This window comes from Acipenser ruthenus, chromosome 27, assembly GCF_902713425.1.
Source record: "Acipenser ruthenus chromosome 27, fAciRut3.2 maternal haplotype, whole genome shotgun sequence".
Classification (NCBI taxonomy): domain Eukaryota; kingdom Metazoa; phylum Chordata; class Actinopteri; order Acipenseriformes; family Acipenseridae; genus Acipenser; species Acipenser ruthenus.
In genome coordinates this window covers 23883893-23901099 of record NC_081215.1, presented here as the reverse complement: position 1 = coordinate 23901099, position 17207 = coordinate 23883893, and the positions used below count along the sequence as shown (strand labels likewise).

General features: G+C 36.2%; 1 protein-coding gene across 4 annotated transcripts in view; it reads right to left on the bottom strand.

Annotated features, from left to right (window-relative positions):
* Positions 1 to 17207, bottom strand: part of LOC117432277 (SH3 and multiple ankyrin repeat domains protein 2-like) — a 150013-nt gene that overhangs the window by 75587 nt on the left and 57219 nt on the right. For all 4 annotated transcript variants that reach the window (XM_059002118.1, XM_059002119.1, XM_034053954.3 and 1 more), the window contains exons 11-12: positions 15695 to 15761; positions 3794 to 4124 (exon numbers count right to left, since the gene is read on the bottom strand). In XM_059002118.1, the coding sequence (XP_058858101.1) occupies positions 3794 to 4124; positions 15695 to 15761 (398 nt within the window). The remainder of the gene's footprint in view (positions 1 to 3793; positions 4125 to 15694; positions 15762 to 17207) is intronic.

Below are 17207 nucleotides of genomic sequence, written 5' to 3'. Positions count from 1 at the left end.
CAGTGGCTGAGCTGGGATTTGAACCGGGGACCTCCTGTATAACACACTTTTCATATACCATGCATGTGCATTATAGATGTTAAATGATGGTCCTCTGATCCCCAATTTCAATAATCTCCACAGCTGCAGTTAGCAATCTCTGCTATATGATTTTGAGGACTCTCTTTTGTGCTAATCCTTGATATTCTGAGTTGTGCATCAAGACAGTGCAGGTAATTAAGAACCCTCATGAGCGTGTCTGATTAAGGACTCACACTGTGTTATTACAGTGTCTATATCTGCCCTTACTCCAGACAGCAACTGCACTGTTTTAACCTATGAATATCTGCAGAGAGTTAGAATCAAATCTTAAATCTGGTGTGGGTTTGTGAAATATTTATACTGTTTTTAAAAAATCCAATCATTCCAGGACAGAATCAAGTAGTTGGCCGAACGCTTGTGTTTTAATATTTTGTGTATTATTTATAAAAAATAACATTTGTGTTTTTTATTATCTATTTCATCCCTCATCTTCAAATTATTGGGACACACCTACTCTGTATTGATTCTGTATACATCTATGAAGATTTAAGAGGACCATCCTCTTAATTTATTCACTTTAATCAGTTTCTAAAATAGGTATTTTAATTAATTAAGGCTTACATTTGGGGTTTGTAAATGCAGAGCAAGCTGCCAATAGTCAGACAGAGCGTTATGTAAGCTTCCCCATAATCTGGTACCAATGCATCTCAATTCTGACCTGAAGGACAATACCTGATATTCAGAAAGGCTGCCAACTTGAATTCACTGTAACCAATTATGTGGTGCTTTTGCAAGTGGTTCACTGAATAGTATTAATCATATATGATGTAGCGCTATGAGATGTGTCTCACATGAAAAGAGCTGTACAAGTCGAAGTTCCTTGTTGTTTTTTTTTTGTTATTAATAATGTAATTCTCATCATGGTCCCTCCTAAATGCATGGCCCTGGTGAAGCTGACATGAGTAGATCCAGTACCATATACCACAGGGTACCACAGGATTCAATTCTGGTTTCTTTTTAAAGTTATAACACAAAGCTTAAAAGTCATGTCTTCTATCCTTGTCAGTAAGACTTGAATAATTATTGTTGGTGAAATCTGAAAAAAAAGAACCTTTAATCTGCTTTTCCAGATATTACAACACACAAGTATTACTCTTATTAAAACTACATGACAAGGATGGCAGATTAATTTCTATCCTAATTGGATCTCAGCATATCTTCAGTGTGAGAATAATCAACACCTCACTTAACTTCTAACCTCCTGTGAATGAGATTCGCTTTGTCTGAGGTTTTAAAAAAAAGGTATGTTACAAAACTTAAATAGCTCAGAATGTTACTTTAAGAATTCATACATATTTTTTTTCTTTAATGCTAGTTTTGTTACATTACTAATTTACTGCAAGTTCATTCATGCACATTGGATAAATGGTTTAAATACATCCCCACTGGTATGGACAGTCATGTTAATTATATCACAATAGTAGAAGAATGATATGCATTTAATATATAGAATTATTAACTAGGGGGTTTAAACAAATAAAACCTTAAACATACCATGGTCTGTTTTTAGTTACAGCTTCGGCAAAATTACACTAGGAAAAAACACACAGTAGGTATTGCATCTGTCTTGGGTTATTAGTTCCAGTTATTACACAGCATCTCTAATGAAGAACTAAGCCACTCAGGGTCCCCACAAAGGACCAAAGGACAAAATAAATCAGCAGAACAAAATCATTTTAAATGCATTTCTACAACAACGACTACTACTACTACCATCAATATAGTTAATTGTAACTGTTTGTAGATTTATTTATTTCTGAGCACAAACTTTCAGATTTGTCTTTTTTATATTTAACAGTCCTTTGGGGCAATCCTTTTTCTTTCTATAGCAAAATGAAGATCAAGGGGTTTTACAGAAATGCAACAGCATTTTAACTGAAAAGCCTAGAGACAGACCTTCATCTTCAGTCTGGAGCCCTGCGCTGAAGTTGTTCCTTTTCTCAGGATTTGTATTTATTATTTACTTATTTTGATAAGCTGCAATGAGTCACGGCAACAATCTGTCTCGATAACACCGCTGTTATGGGGCTGTCCTGGAAATCTACATTCAAATCTGGAGATATCACATTTATTCATTTATTTCACTTTTCACTGCCTCTTTTCCTTCAAGATACGTTCTTGAAAGTGCTATCTAGTGCCAATAATAATAAGATAAATCTACAGGACACTGTGTGTCTCAATACGTGACTCAGTCCATAACCGGTTGGGCCACCACAGCCCATCTGGTTATGTTAATACCGAAAAAAGGAAAAATAAAAGGTATAAGCGTACGTGTGGTGCTGCAGATGGATTCTAAAATAATAAATCATCACAGTGCAGCAGATCTTCACACATTATTGGATCAAAAAATCATCCTTCCTTTTCATCGCCACTAGTTTATCCCATCAGCCCCCTCAAAATTCCCATCTTCTGTTCAGATTGAGGCACACTGGTTTTAACTGATAATAATTTAGTCAGAGCACATCGTGATGGTTGGGAATGAATGGCACATGTGAATGCAGTGTAAATAATTCAGAATTGTGGTTAGTAAATGTTTATGAAATAAAGCTAATAGAGCCGGAATGTTAGGGATTGTTGAGTTTGAACTCCAAATGTATTTGCATTCTGCAGAATTTAATTCATGATCTAACAATTTTGTATAGAGGACTGTGGCAGTGTGAAAACACTGCACTTAAAAATATATAACTGACCTTTATAAGAAAATAATACCATAGGGATTTCCAGAATGACAGCAAAGCATTTCAGCAATTCTGGCAGGATTTTTATTTTTTTCTCTAAAATCAAGGCTGAAAATAAAAAAGTCCCAGAATCTATAAGATAGGTGGGTGGATGGATGTATAGAAATAACTAACTGTGAAAATGAACATTGAACTAAAGTAAAGTAATTATATTATTAGAACTGTAACTTGTATAATGCAACAAGCAATGGAAGTACCATATCAATTCAGGCAGGATCAGATGCTCTCTTAGTTTGCTGTGTTCATGTGGGAATAAAATGAGGAACCTTCACTTACAGTACCAGTAGGCCTACTGACAGTTTGCACTCATAACTCTGTGAGTCCACCTCACCCCTGACCTGAACATACTCCTGAGTACTACGGCCTTGCACAGGGAGAGGCTGTGCAGAGATAGTTCTGTCCTACTGTATGCCAAATTGTTTGGTTGTTTAGTCCACTGTTCACTGGAGGCAATATTGGTACTACCATATGTATTCAATTTCAAAACCTCTGCTGGAATGAAAACCAGGCTGCCAAAGTGAAAGGCATGAACTGAACTGAACTGCACACAGGCTTGAAATAAACTGAATAAGAACTGAAACAGTGTGCAAGTCACAAATAGTTATATCTGGGTAACAACACTAGACAAGCAGAGGTATGAAAATCAACCTGTCCTGCATATCTGGTCTGCATATTTTATATATATATATATATATATATATATATATATATATATATATATATATATATATATATATATATATAAATCCAGTCTGGCAGAGAACATTTTTGGATTATCAAAGCAGTGAGTGTCCTCTTATCATGCGATCATTTATTCATCTCTAAACCCCACTTCTGATGATCAATTGCAATTGAACTCTGACTTCCCTGTCCCGTCTCTAAATCTGATCTCATTGAGCTCAGGACGTGCAAAGCCTTCCATATGTAAGTATACGCAAGTGCAGCAAACCTGTTCAAAAGGTCTGGACTCTTACCTGATCTGCCTGTGGGGCTGCCTCTTGGCCTCCTCCCCCAGTCGGTTTAATGATGGTGAGCGGCTGCGAGGACCCCTGCCGCCACTCCCGACTGTCTTTACAGTGCCATTGGGGTTGTTCTGCATCTGCTGAAGCAATTGTGGGGAAAGGCTGCGGTGTGAAGATGCTGCTGCTGCTGCTGCTGCTGAGGAGGACAAGGCCGACCAGTCCGGGATGTTACTGATGTTCAGGTTGTTGTCACTGTTGGAGCGCAGCAAGACTCGGGGCGCTGCCAGAGTGTTCTGGGGTCCCCTCCGTCGATTGGTGTAAGACGGTGCCTCTCGGAAAGGCACTGAAAAAAACAAAAGCAAAGGAAATTTAAGTTAAAACTCTACTTCCAGCCGTTCACGTCTCCAGCCTTAAAGTAGTAGTTTAAATGAATTTCCCAGGTTAGCCCTAAATATTTATTTGGTTTTCTCAGGGTTCGTCATAGTCTGTACTTTAAACAGGTCTTTTTTGCTTCATATGTTTTCAAATGTCCTTAGTGTCCTCACATGGTATCCAGTATAAATGAAAAAAAAAAGATTAAATGCTGTTCTCCAAAACAGAGATTAAGGTTTTACCCAGATCTCTTAAATACTTGTGATAAAAGCATGTGATATGCTGTAGGACAACTAAGGAAAAAGATACTGTGTTCTATTAAGAGCAATGGGATCTTGTTTACCTTTAAAACACTGGACACAGGTCACAGCTCACAGGCAGCCTGGAAAGTCTTTAATAAATAAGTCTATAAATACAGTACACTGTGCCTGTTTGTGCATGTGTGTGTATATAATGTGTATCTCCCATGGGACCATATTGTGGTCATGTAAGATGCTTAACATGTATTTTTTTTTTTTTTTTAATTTCCATGCACTATTGTATGATGTTTTCTATAATTCTGAGTGGTTCTAGGTTTGGTTGCTGTAATATTGACTTATTAGCATTTTTATCTAGAGTAAATTTGCCTTTACCCATTTTTGAACTTGCTTGGAGAATCCTAATTGCCAGGACAGAGCAGCCTTCCTCATTCCATTCAAATCATGTGACAGCGTAACCTTTCAACTCTGCCAGGCCCACCTACTCTCTCTATGTATCTATGTCCATAGAAACATAGAGTCTGTGGACCTGTCAGAGTTGAATGGTCACACTGACACATGATTTGAATGGCATGCAAGCTCAAAGCCAGGTAAAAGCAGTTGATTAAAAAACACTATTTTATGAAAACACAACAGGAAAAACATAACTGACTATTGGAACAACGAAACCCCAGAGCATTCAATATGACAGTAAAGACCCTGAAATAGGGGGATGAAAAACAAATTGCAAATACATGTGATGTTACTTGCTTTTTAAAAACACACACATGTTCCTACACATAGCTGTGTGCTGGTACACACCTCTCAATGATTGTCAGAATCTCAGAAGAACTGCGCATTACAGCTCACAACTGTCAATGCCTTCAGTTCATCTGCTCTACAAGGAGTTACATCGAGTTAACGATCTGTGTACACTGCACATTTCAAACACACAACCTTTACAGCTGGGCAGCAGCCACTTACAAGCACAGTGTCAGCACAAGGACCTCTGATTGACTTTGAGATAAAGCGCAGCTCAGTGCAAAGTGTTGAGAAGCTTAGAAGCCATACAAAATGTATAGAACAGGCAGAATAAGGGCTCTACAAAAACATATGACAGTAAATAAAAAATAATAATGATTAAAAAAAACTGAATTTTGATTATGTAAAAATATATTGTTACATGTGTGGATCTCTGTCTACTTAAAAAATTAGGTATATCAAATATAGAATGAATTTAAGAATGAATAAACAAATTACATGGTTTAAAAAACAACTGCTTTACATCTAAAAATGATTCATATCCGCCAGCAGCACTGTGTTTTTTTTATTTTTTAAAGAACGTCAGAGAAATGTAGGTGGGCGTCTTTTCTCAGCTGCAAAATGTATTTTTAACCTTCGTTTCATTAAAGCAAATTAATAAGACATTTTTAGAACTCTACCAACTGATAACTTCACGATGGATTGCAACACACTCCCTTAAACCCCACATTAACTGTTAAAATCATGTTTTGTTTTTGCTTCCCAGTAAAAGATTGCTGTCTGTGCCACAAAAAAGGAAACTTTTAAGGTGTAAGGAAGAATTTCTTGCACATACTAGCATTTTTATTATTATTTATTTATTAGCAGACACCCTTATCCAGGGCGACTTACAATTGTTACAAGATATCACATTATTATTTTTTTTTTTTTTTTTACATACAATAACATTATTTTTTTACATACAATTACCCATTTATACAGTGTTTTTTTTTTTTTTTTTTTTGTTTTTTTTTTACTGGAGCAATCTAGGTAAAGTACCTTGCTCAAGGGTACAGCAGCAGTGTCCCCCACCTGGGATCAAGAGTCCAGAGCCCTAACCACTACTCCACACTGCTGCCCAGGTAGATTCGCTACACCTTAAGAGATGTTAGTAGCAACTAACTTATCATTTATTTTAAACCACGTTTAATGAGCAGATACTAATGAAAAGTATTTTATTGAATTTAAAAAGGGTTTAATGAGATAGTTCAATGCCCTGATTCAGGAAGAAAACTCCCTGCTCCTGTGTATTAAGAAGACACACATGAGCTAGAAGCATACCAGACCAATGTAAATACATGTACATTATTAAAACAGAACACCACTCACAAGAATAAGACAAACAACTGCAGTGGAAACCACTTAAAGCTGCAGTAAGTATTTCTAGGTGTCATATGCAGAGATTTTAAAAAAATAATTAACAATAACCTTGCATAGTCAAAACTCATTCTCATACACAAAAATGACTCTCTCTTTTCTCTCTCTCTCTCTCTCTCTCTCTTACCTTCTTTCTTTGTTAAGGCATTCAACAAAGACTTCATTTTCCCCCTTTTCTTACTTTCACTCCAATCCCTTCATTATAATTTCTTGGTTTAATGGAAAAAGAAAACAAAAGAAAAAAAAAGCACAAAAATAATCCTCTGTTTTTTGTGCGACTTAGCTGCATGCACCCTACAAAAAAGCAGCTGGTTCCTGGGCACGAAGTAATTGCAAGCATCGCTGGGCATGCAGTGCCCAGTGTTCTGGTGACAAAGCCCACCCCACATAATTCTGTCTGTCAGCTGGGAGCTGACTGCGCGCAGACTAGAGCTGTTCAAAAAAAAAAAAAAAACCTGGCTATTTTTTCACAGTATTAATCATGTGAATGCTACCACCACTCTTTTCTTTCACAGGATTCTTTCCCAGCTTTTACAACTGTCAAATTTGTGAACAGGGATGAGCGAAAGAAGGGGGAAACAAACTTACAGGTTTTAAGTGCTGTACAGCTATTAGACACAGATTTTTTAAGTGAGATCAATCATATAATTGGTAGGCTCAATACTACTCACTAAGAAATGTACAGTACACACCACTGATCTTGTATTAATTTGTTGTTGTTGTTGGTTTTATATTTCCTGTGATTAAATCTTTCACTTCATGTCTTTATCCTTTTTTTCTCAAAAAAAAAACACTTATTCACCAATACTACCATGTAATTTTTGAAATTGTATGTAACCCTTCCCTTCCCATAAATGACTGTAACAAGAAAGAAACACTGCTTGTTGCTTGGCAATAGCTTATACAGTAGGACCATAAACCTGTATTTAAAGGTTGCTTTGTAGAGCCCTTTAATTTGTTATTAAAAAGTAAATGTGTCCATTGATGTGTGGCAGTGACTATAGCAAAAGCAAATCTGTGTGCTTCTGGTTCAGTACCATTGGAGTGAAATGCAATAAAATAATGACTTGAATACAATGAAGTAGAAACTAGTTGGTACACATGATTAAGCCTGTTGGTCATTTATTGTAAAATGTATCCTCCCAGCCACATAATTGCATGTCTATTTAAACAAATGTAATCAAATTACATCATCGTCAAAAGGAACCAAAAAGGTCTCTGGTCAATTCTGACGTCATTTTCCAATCTTTAAGCATCGAGTTTGCCAAACTACTGTACAAACAGAATAATGCGTGGGTCATTGCATGTCACCATTATAAATAAATAAAACAGATATCTTCTTTAGGGTTATGAGGCTAGACAGGGACCCCTACAAACATTACACCCACCAAGGCTTTTCTTTGAACTTCCCTGTGATAGAACACTGTGACATCTCTCCATCTGCACTGCTACCTGAACCCAGCTGAAATACTGAGCTCCACTCCAGCACTCTGCGGGCTCATGAGACCAGACTGCCCGCTCTACGTCACTGTGATTTATCTGCTCTACCAGCTAATGGCACGTGCTGTGCTGGACCTGCTTGAACCTGTTAAATACTGCAGCCTATGTGTCCCCTGCACAGTATTCAGATCAAATGACATCCCCTCCTCTCAAGAATTCCTGTAAACCTAATTCCCACAACCCACAGCTCAGTGCATTCAGGCTACATATTAAGTTAATAGCATATCATACTAAAAAAAAAAAAAAAGCTGCCATCTATAACAGCCTGCACAATGCACAATCGAGTTAGAAAGGCTAAAACATCCTCTGGACATCATTTCCCTGTACAATGTGCTGTATTTCATTTCACCAGAGCTGTGTATTGTTTTGATGTTTCTAAAGAGAAGAATGGGATTTCATACCATTTAAAAAACACAGTATTAATAACACTTAACAAGCCAGTCAAGAAATTCTAGACAATGAACATAAATGACGGATAGTGACACAAGCTACTTAAAATGATATATAATGTCTTTAAATTATGAGAAGATGAATGAAATAAAACAAAAAAGCAAAACAAAAAGAGGGACTTTTAGTGGTAGTGCTTGTAAGTACTTTTTCTGGTGGGGGTGTGGGGGGGGGGGGGGGGGGCTGTGTTACTACTTGAGATGGGAATCCTGATTTGTTGGACAGTTTTGAAACAGCCTAAACCATGAATTTTAACACCAACTCTAGTATGCTACTGCTTGCATGCTATATGTATTATAAAACAGAGCTTTCAATTGCCCTATGGTGTTTCTAACTCTAGGATAAGTAATCTATATTTAAATACAGATTCACGCTTGTTTGCATCTGAACTAAAGCATTCTGAAATGAGCATGCATTTAACATAAAAGGGATACAATACAGCGCACATTCACTCTTCTTATTTCAACAAAAATGTTTTTAAAAGTGTATTTTAGAAACAGTAACTGTCTCTCCTGTCGAAAATTTCAGATGGAAAAAAACAAACAAGATTTCAACTAAAACCAATTATCACATAATTCTGCGCTCCATGGCAACCACTTGCTTCTATTAAAGGAAACAGGGGAGATGTACATTTTTGAGCAATGGTTTATTATATTATATATATATATATATATATATATATATATATATATATATATATATATATATATATATATATATATAATGTCCAGCAAATGAATACATTTACTCATCCCTTAGGCTCCACCAGTTTCATATTGTTAAATGATGCACATGCTAAAGAAATGATCGTATCTGAATCCTGAGATCAATTCCCCAAATTAAAAATGCAAATCCTTTTTGTACCGCAAGTGTAATAAGTGTTTTTAAAATGAACAAAAACAGCTCTGCAATGAAAAAAAAGATTACAATAATTATCGCTTGGGGGTCTTGCATTATGACATCATTACGATCTAGGACTATGACATCATTACGATCTAGACTATGAATAACCAGTCAATTTCAATCTTTAGCTCAATCTCTTAGATAAAAATGCTTGAGGTATAGTAATATGCCTGAGACCTTGTTCTTTGGTTACTGCACGCAAGGATTTTTACAGCCCTCACTGTCGTACCTAGGTACACACGGCAAGTGCTTTCTTTAATGGTCACTGCAAAGATAAAAATAGAGTAGACTGCCAATAAAAGACAAATTGAGTGTTTCTTTATAAAATGCTTCTAAGAATATGTTTGCACTTAAATGCAATCAAATGAAAAAGCTCACAGCACTACAAAAATCAACCAGAGAAAAAGCTGATAATACATGCAAAAAAAAAAAGGGTCATGATCCTTTTGATACCAGCAGAAACAAGATTTCTTTAAGAAGCGTAAAGATTTTTGTTTCTGTAACATACTATTCAGTTCCTTTAAGGATGTGCAATTATAAAAGTAGGTCAGAAGCATCATGAGCTACAAGCATCAACTGCAAATGTGGGGTGCATTTTCAAGATACTGTGCACTATATGAACTAGATATAAGGGAGACAAAGATATGAAGCAACATCCTTCTAGGAAAATAAAGCTCTCTACAATCTATATTTATAGGTTAATATTCCAGTTTTATAAGTGTATGTTGATTTCAACAAACTTATATTTTTGAGTGCTAGATAACACTAATGATCTAAATAGAGATGAATCTCAATTCCGGCGCCCTAAAGCTTAAAAATCGAATACTGTATTTAGATAATAAGAGGGTTAATATATAACTCCTGAAGGAACACACCAGAAATGTTTATAGGGAGTTCAAATGGCAGATATATTTAGATCTGACGCTGTTTTGATTGAGAAATGCAATGCTGTATATAATAAGTGAAGACATTCTAAAAATATACCTCTAAATATACACCTCTAACAGTTTAATTAAATCTCACCTTTTTCAAACCTTGAATGAATTATACTACCAAAATAGAAGGATTCTGTAAAGTGGGGGTGACCAGAATTATATCATTCCATTGCACACTTATGCATCAGAAATGAATCAAAGGCACAAATCACAAAGCACTGTTTTAAGGAAGCATGTTTAAGTATGCTTTTTTGAATTATGTTACATGTGCATACACATTATCTTCCAATCGGTTATTTTATATACTGAATAATATATAAATGAACAGCACACCAACCACAGGGCCAACGAATAACTCACCTTTTAGGAGATACACTTGAATCTCCCTTATTTAATCACATCAGATTGAAATTAATCCACTACTGATAAGGGATGAACAAGTTAATCATTACTTTATCCTACTAGAAATTACTGGATTTTTGGTAGCAAAAAAATGAATACGTTAGGCAGTCACTCAACTGATGTTTCTTTTCTGTGGATTACTCGTTTTTCCACAAATATCCACAAAGACAGACAGGCAAATGTACTGTAGATGGAGTTTTGTGCACTGTAAACTCATTTACAGTAATACATTCATTATTATTTATTTCTTAGCAGACACCCTTATCCAGGGTGACTTGCAATTGTTACAAGATATCACGTTATTTTTACATACAATTACCCATTTATACAGTTTTTTTTTTTTCTACTGGAGCAATCTAGATAAAGTACCTTGCTCAAAAGTGCCGCAGCAGTGTCCCCCACCTGGGATTGAACCCAAGACCCACCGGTCAAAAGTCCTAACCACTACTCCACACTGCTGCCCTTGCTAATGCATTAATAAACAATGCATTAGCAAGACAGCATACCTAAGCACTATATGGTAAAAAAGAGTATGTAATGGGTATCCATCTGGCATCTGCATTTATCCTGGTGTGTCAGTAAATTAACTAGTGGTGTGTCGAGTAAAGAGTATAAACAAGTACCTGTAACGATTATGAAGACCGGCCCCCTTTTCTCACCTAAGTGATTCTTAAAATAATAGGTGTTATACTGTTGTCTATTTCATTCGTGCTTTTTGAAGAAACATCTCTCATGTACAATGACTAGGGGTCTACTTAAATCGTGGTAAATTTACGTATTTTTCACGGGTATGTTGCGGAATAAAATTAGGATTTTGCGGACATTTCGCGGACATGTTTAAACATTAAATAAACCTAATTAGACAGTATTTCAGAACACTATAAAGCCTAAAAATAGTGGACCTTGCTTCCTTCCTAAAACAGAGTGCTGTCATTTGTTAAAGGCGAGTATGCAGCATCCCCCTGTAGTTGACTTGCCCATACATTGAGACTGCACATCTGCATCCACTGAATTGGTTGGAAGTTAAGGCAAAGCTTTGCCAAGATTCAGATGTGGAAATCGATTAGAAACAGACCAAAAACTCGGTTACACAAGGGCATCTGGCATACTTTAATAAAGTCAATGTATGCAGCACGTTCGTTGTCATGTTATTTGTCCCATCCAATAATTTATTTTATTAGTACCGAGTCAAAACAAAGAAGACGTGGCTATTCGGGTCTAAAATTCCAACTGTAAGCAGCAGGTTGAAGCGAGGTGGCTGTGCTGGATCGTTTTAGTACTGATTTAACTTGCATATCATACTTTCCAGTTTGGTTTCTGAAAGCTGTTGTTTATTTTACGTTCTCTTCAGCAGCCTCTGAAGTAGCCTTTTGTTTAATGTGTGATTCTGAAAATGTCGAATCTGTTCGCTGACCTATATAGCTACACGTAAATGCTGCGTGCATTAGAGTCCTGCATTGGGTCGGGTACCAGGAGGTACCCGCGGGTGACCCACAAAAGCAGGTTGGGTTCGGGTTGGAATGTTAACTTTTTCGCGGTTTGAGGTTCAGGTGTGGGTCAAAAAAAATTATTTTAGGACCAGGCTCGGGTCTGAATTTCAAATCACCAAAAACGTTTTCTGTCCTTTCAGCATACTCGTCTGTAACCCTTTCCCAAATAACGTATTAGATGGTGAACGTACCGGTATTTCCTGCACTAAAGCATGAGGTGATTAGGGGAGTCAGCTGACTAAGCAGTGTTCTCGGTTTGTATTGCCACATGTTTGATCCTTTTGTCATGTCTGCTGGGTGAAATAAAAAATGTCTGTGGACGAGGTGAAACAAAAGATTTTATATCATGTTGTGAATAATATTTCAAGAGGTAAAGTGTGGAATTATTTTGGAATCATAGCGAATGAAAATAATTAACATGTGACTGGATTTGTTGTTTGTAAAAATGTTTTTGTGTACGACAGTCCACAAAAGTAAAGTAAGTAGAGATAGTTAAGATGTTACAATGTTAAAATATATCCAGACCACTAGAGAAAGCTACCATGCTGTATAGCCTGTTGTATAAACTCAATCTGAGGAAAATAGTAGAGATATCTGTGTGGGAATGTGAGAGCGTGAGAGTCAATCAGTAAAGGACAAACACCGGGTCGGTTGCAGGTCGTATTAAAGCAAGTCGGGTCGGGTCGCAGGTAAGAAGACGGTATTGCAGTGGGTTGCTGGTTTGGGTTGGGTCTTGTAGTAGCACGTCCGGGTCGGAAGCGGGTCGCAGATTTGTATTTTCAGTGCATGACATTTTTTAGGCAATTTTTAAAGGAAATAAAGGAAGCACCTAATCAAATGTGTTTTACATCCACTTTATTCAAATTCATGATTTTCACAATTTCCGTGACCTCCGTGACAAAATTGTAGCCTTGCTAATGAGGCATAATACAAACAGAATGTATTATGGATGAGATTAATGTAGTTTAAATCTAGCTAATGAGATCAGCGTAATAGCATCTCACAAGGAACTTTTTTCACATACCCCTAATCCAATACACATCAAGTATTAATAATGATTAAAGAGAAACACATTAGGACTGTGTCTGGAATTCAATTTTCAAATGAAGTTCGCACGACAAGGACAGTGCACTGTACTGTACTTCATCTATCAAGGCTTTTTCCTATGACAACATAACATTAAAAAGCGCTCAGTCTTATTTTTGATGCATGTAACTTACCCTCCTGGACAGCTTTCAATATGAGCTATCACTGTGATCCATTATCCTTGTTAATTTGTATTTATTTATTTAAAAAGTGTGGCTCTATTGCTGAAAATCATTCAAATAGTTCAATCAAGGCTGGTGTGAGTCAAACCTGAATGCTGCCAAGACTGTAAACACTTGATTGAAATATACGTACAGGTCGAATATCGCTGGAAAAAAAAATAACTAGCACAAATTGGAGTGACTTTTACAAATAACAATGCTTGTAATGTGTTTTAAACAGATCTTCGGTGTAAATGGTTCTTTTTCTCTCAAGAGACGTTTTGCAGAAACAGGACATTTTTAGAGGCATGATTTAGTTGTTACTTATATATTAAACTCATATATTGCCTTTTTTGCAATGTATTCTTGTACTAAAATATGCTTGTTATAGATGATATTCTAAATGTATGATTAACAGGTTATGCTTCCGCATAACCCCACTTCCACCTTTCAGCATTAAGAGGTTACATGGTTACACGGCTTTCATTTCTATAATTTGACAGGGACTTACATCCGCAGTCAGAAGGCATCATGAAAAAAATTTAAAAAAAACATAATCCAGATCAGTGTAACATTTCTGATTTATCAAAATAGTTTAACATCAACAAAACTGAGAATATAAAAAACATGTATCATATTTTAAACTGCTGCATGATCTTTGTGATGCTTATATACAGTAACTGTATATGAAGTTATAACGTTTGCAATAACAGCTAAGTACATCGTACATCTAGCCACAGCCACAGCATATTCACAGTAATGTGTATTGGGTATAGTATACAGTGACTTGGTAGCTAGCAACAGTGTCCAAGGAATCTATTAGCCTTAGCTTATTAACTAAAATAGCTGTATGCTTATCTCTGGTTATGTTAACAGAAGCACATAGGAATGGAGCCATTGAAAACACAAACCTTCTTCTAGTGTTGAGCAAGCACAACCCATGACAGTTAATCCACTGGAAAACACATCCCATCACAATCAACAAAACAGCTCATATAAAAAAAAAAGATTTCTCCAAAGGAAAATGTCATTCGACTATTTGGCGTTGTATGAACAGTATTATTCTGCATTGCCTCAAGGCTGCACAATGTCATTGTTACAATGAGCTTTAGTACCTCCATTCTATAATAATAATATGTTGGTCAGCAGATGTTTCCTCATTTACTTGCAGACAGCTGCAGACTGCTGGGAAACAATCACGGATTATATTTTGTATATTTGTCAGTCTGTTAATCCTCTTCCAAACCCTGTACTTCTAAAAAAATAAATACATTCAAAATAAATATTTTATTAGAAGACATTTTATATATATATATATATATATATATATATATATATATACACACACACACAACTGCAGTCAACAGTGCAGTCAATTTAAATGGCATCTCAAGACCCCATTATTTATTGTACAGTGTCTGGTTGTTTCCAGATATTAATGAAATAAACACATAAATAAAAGATCAAATCAAGCAAGGTCTTCAGTCACTTTCAGCAGCATTACATTACAGCTCCTGAATTGTTCCCTGCTTTAAAATGCTTGCTTAATAATTGGCTCTTAATTAGCAGTTTCAGAATCATGAAATTGTTAATTTACCGTTTCATGGAACGCAATGGAAATCAATTGATCATTTAAATCTTGTGAGGTTTTGTAACAGCAGTTGGCACTTTTGAAATAGATGTTTAGTGATTCGTATTTTGGAGCTTGGTAGATGGTTTTAAAACTTTTTGTTACCTTACACACACACACACACACACACACACAATATATATTTCCACCCAACTTCCAACTATCTCCTCACACAATTAAATAAAAACTCAATGAAAAATTAAGCATAAAGAAGGTTTTCGGTCTGCAATTATAAAGGAAGTATATGGAATGTTGAGGTAAAACTGATAAGAAACAAGTCAAGTAGACAATCATATAATCTAAAGTGTAGAATAAAGTATGACAAGAATTGTTGTGCAGGGAACAAAAAAGCTAGACAAACTGCTCAAGTCAAATGATGCCAGCATTTTGCATTCATTAGCTTGTATTGCCGATCCATCCACAAAATCCCAGATATATTCCTTATGCAACACAGGTCACATGTATCCTGATTACCAGCAACCTATGACGTATCACAATTCTGAGCACAGACAGTGGCTAATTGAAATCTTTCAAGCGCATTTCATTCTATTGTAATAACCCATTTTCACTTACCAATATCCGTTTCTTTGTGATTCTTGATGAATTCTGCCAGTTCAAAATTCCCTGCTATGATAGCCACCTGAAAAAGACAAAAGTGAGAGATTGATCTTGGAAAAGGTTACTCACAGGAGAAGACAGGGGTATTTTGGTATGTTCTTGACCATTTGAACCATTTTTATGTTGTGAATTACAGTAAACTAACTGTGACAGACGAAGTGTCACGGACTCTCAGGCTTCCCCTTTAAGGGACAACTCCCTTTAACACCCAGGACACTTAGTACTCAATATAAACAACGCCAAAGGAGTAGTGATTCATTCAGTAAACTGACCTCAGCATTTTGATTCACCAAATGTTTTATAAGCTAATAAGCTCTATTATTAATATATAGTAAACAGACGTAAGAATGGTGAATTTTTTATTATTATTATTTATAATTAGCAGACGCCCTTTTCTGTGCAGTTTGTATTTTAATGAACTACAAAGTCAAAGTAATTATTCTATATTTATTTATTCAGTCCTCTAGTAAGGTCTATTATGATGGTGTTGAAGAAGTGTCATTATCACTTCCTCCACTGGAGGGCAAAAGAGAAACCCGTTTTGTACAGAATCCTTACCTTTTATCAAATATACACTGCGAGAACAGCCTGCGTCAAAGTGGGCTCATAAAAATGATTGAACTTTCCCAGCACACTTAATGCTTAAGCGTGTCAGCTTGTTCATGTTCTAGCTCTCTGAATGAATGGATGGATGGACGTACCCTCTGCCCTTTCTAATTCACCATGTGTTAGGACTAGTGTTTTTTTTTTTTGTAAATATCTACTTATCCAGATGTCGCCCTTTCATGGTTGCAGCTTTCATCGAGAAATCATGAGGATATGATGTTTTATTATGGCTCATTACAGAAATACTGCTGAGAAAACACATAACGCCCCTTCGTTTGTTCCCAGTTGTAACAGTTATAGACTTACTGTAGGTTGTCATTCATGAACGCTACCAGCTGAAATGTGAAAGGTGTAACACAAGTATGGTAGGACAAAATGTCATGCATTATTGATTTCTGTTTCAGATCATAACATTAGGCCCTTGTGAAAGACCAAGCAGCTGAGTTAATACAGCATCTAGTTTCCTGAATGTGTAATATATGCGGTATGGTGTGTACACTGCCCTGATGCCTGGAATCCACCCCCTACCCATCTGTGGTTTCTACCCACTCATTCCCTGTGAGGTATAGAGTGGTCTGATACATTACTGGTTGCATGGGGGGGAAGGCCTTCTCAATCTAAACCGCATACAATGCTGCTGTCAATTTTAAGTCCTTTTCCTGTGTATAAAAGTACAGCATGGCTCATGGAAAGACTATAAGATGAATTATGTCCAGTTCTTTCCTAAGGGAGATAATATATTGAATTACCTGTAATCAAATGTTGTCCACTGGATTAGTAAGATTCTACTGGATGCCAGCTATTCTAAATTGTTTTAAATAGCTCTGCTCATATGCTGAAGTCTATTCTTGCCTTAATCTGT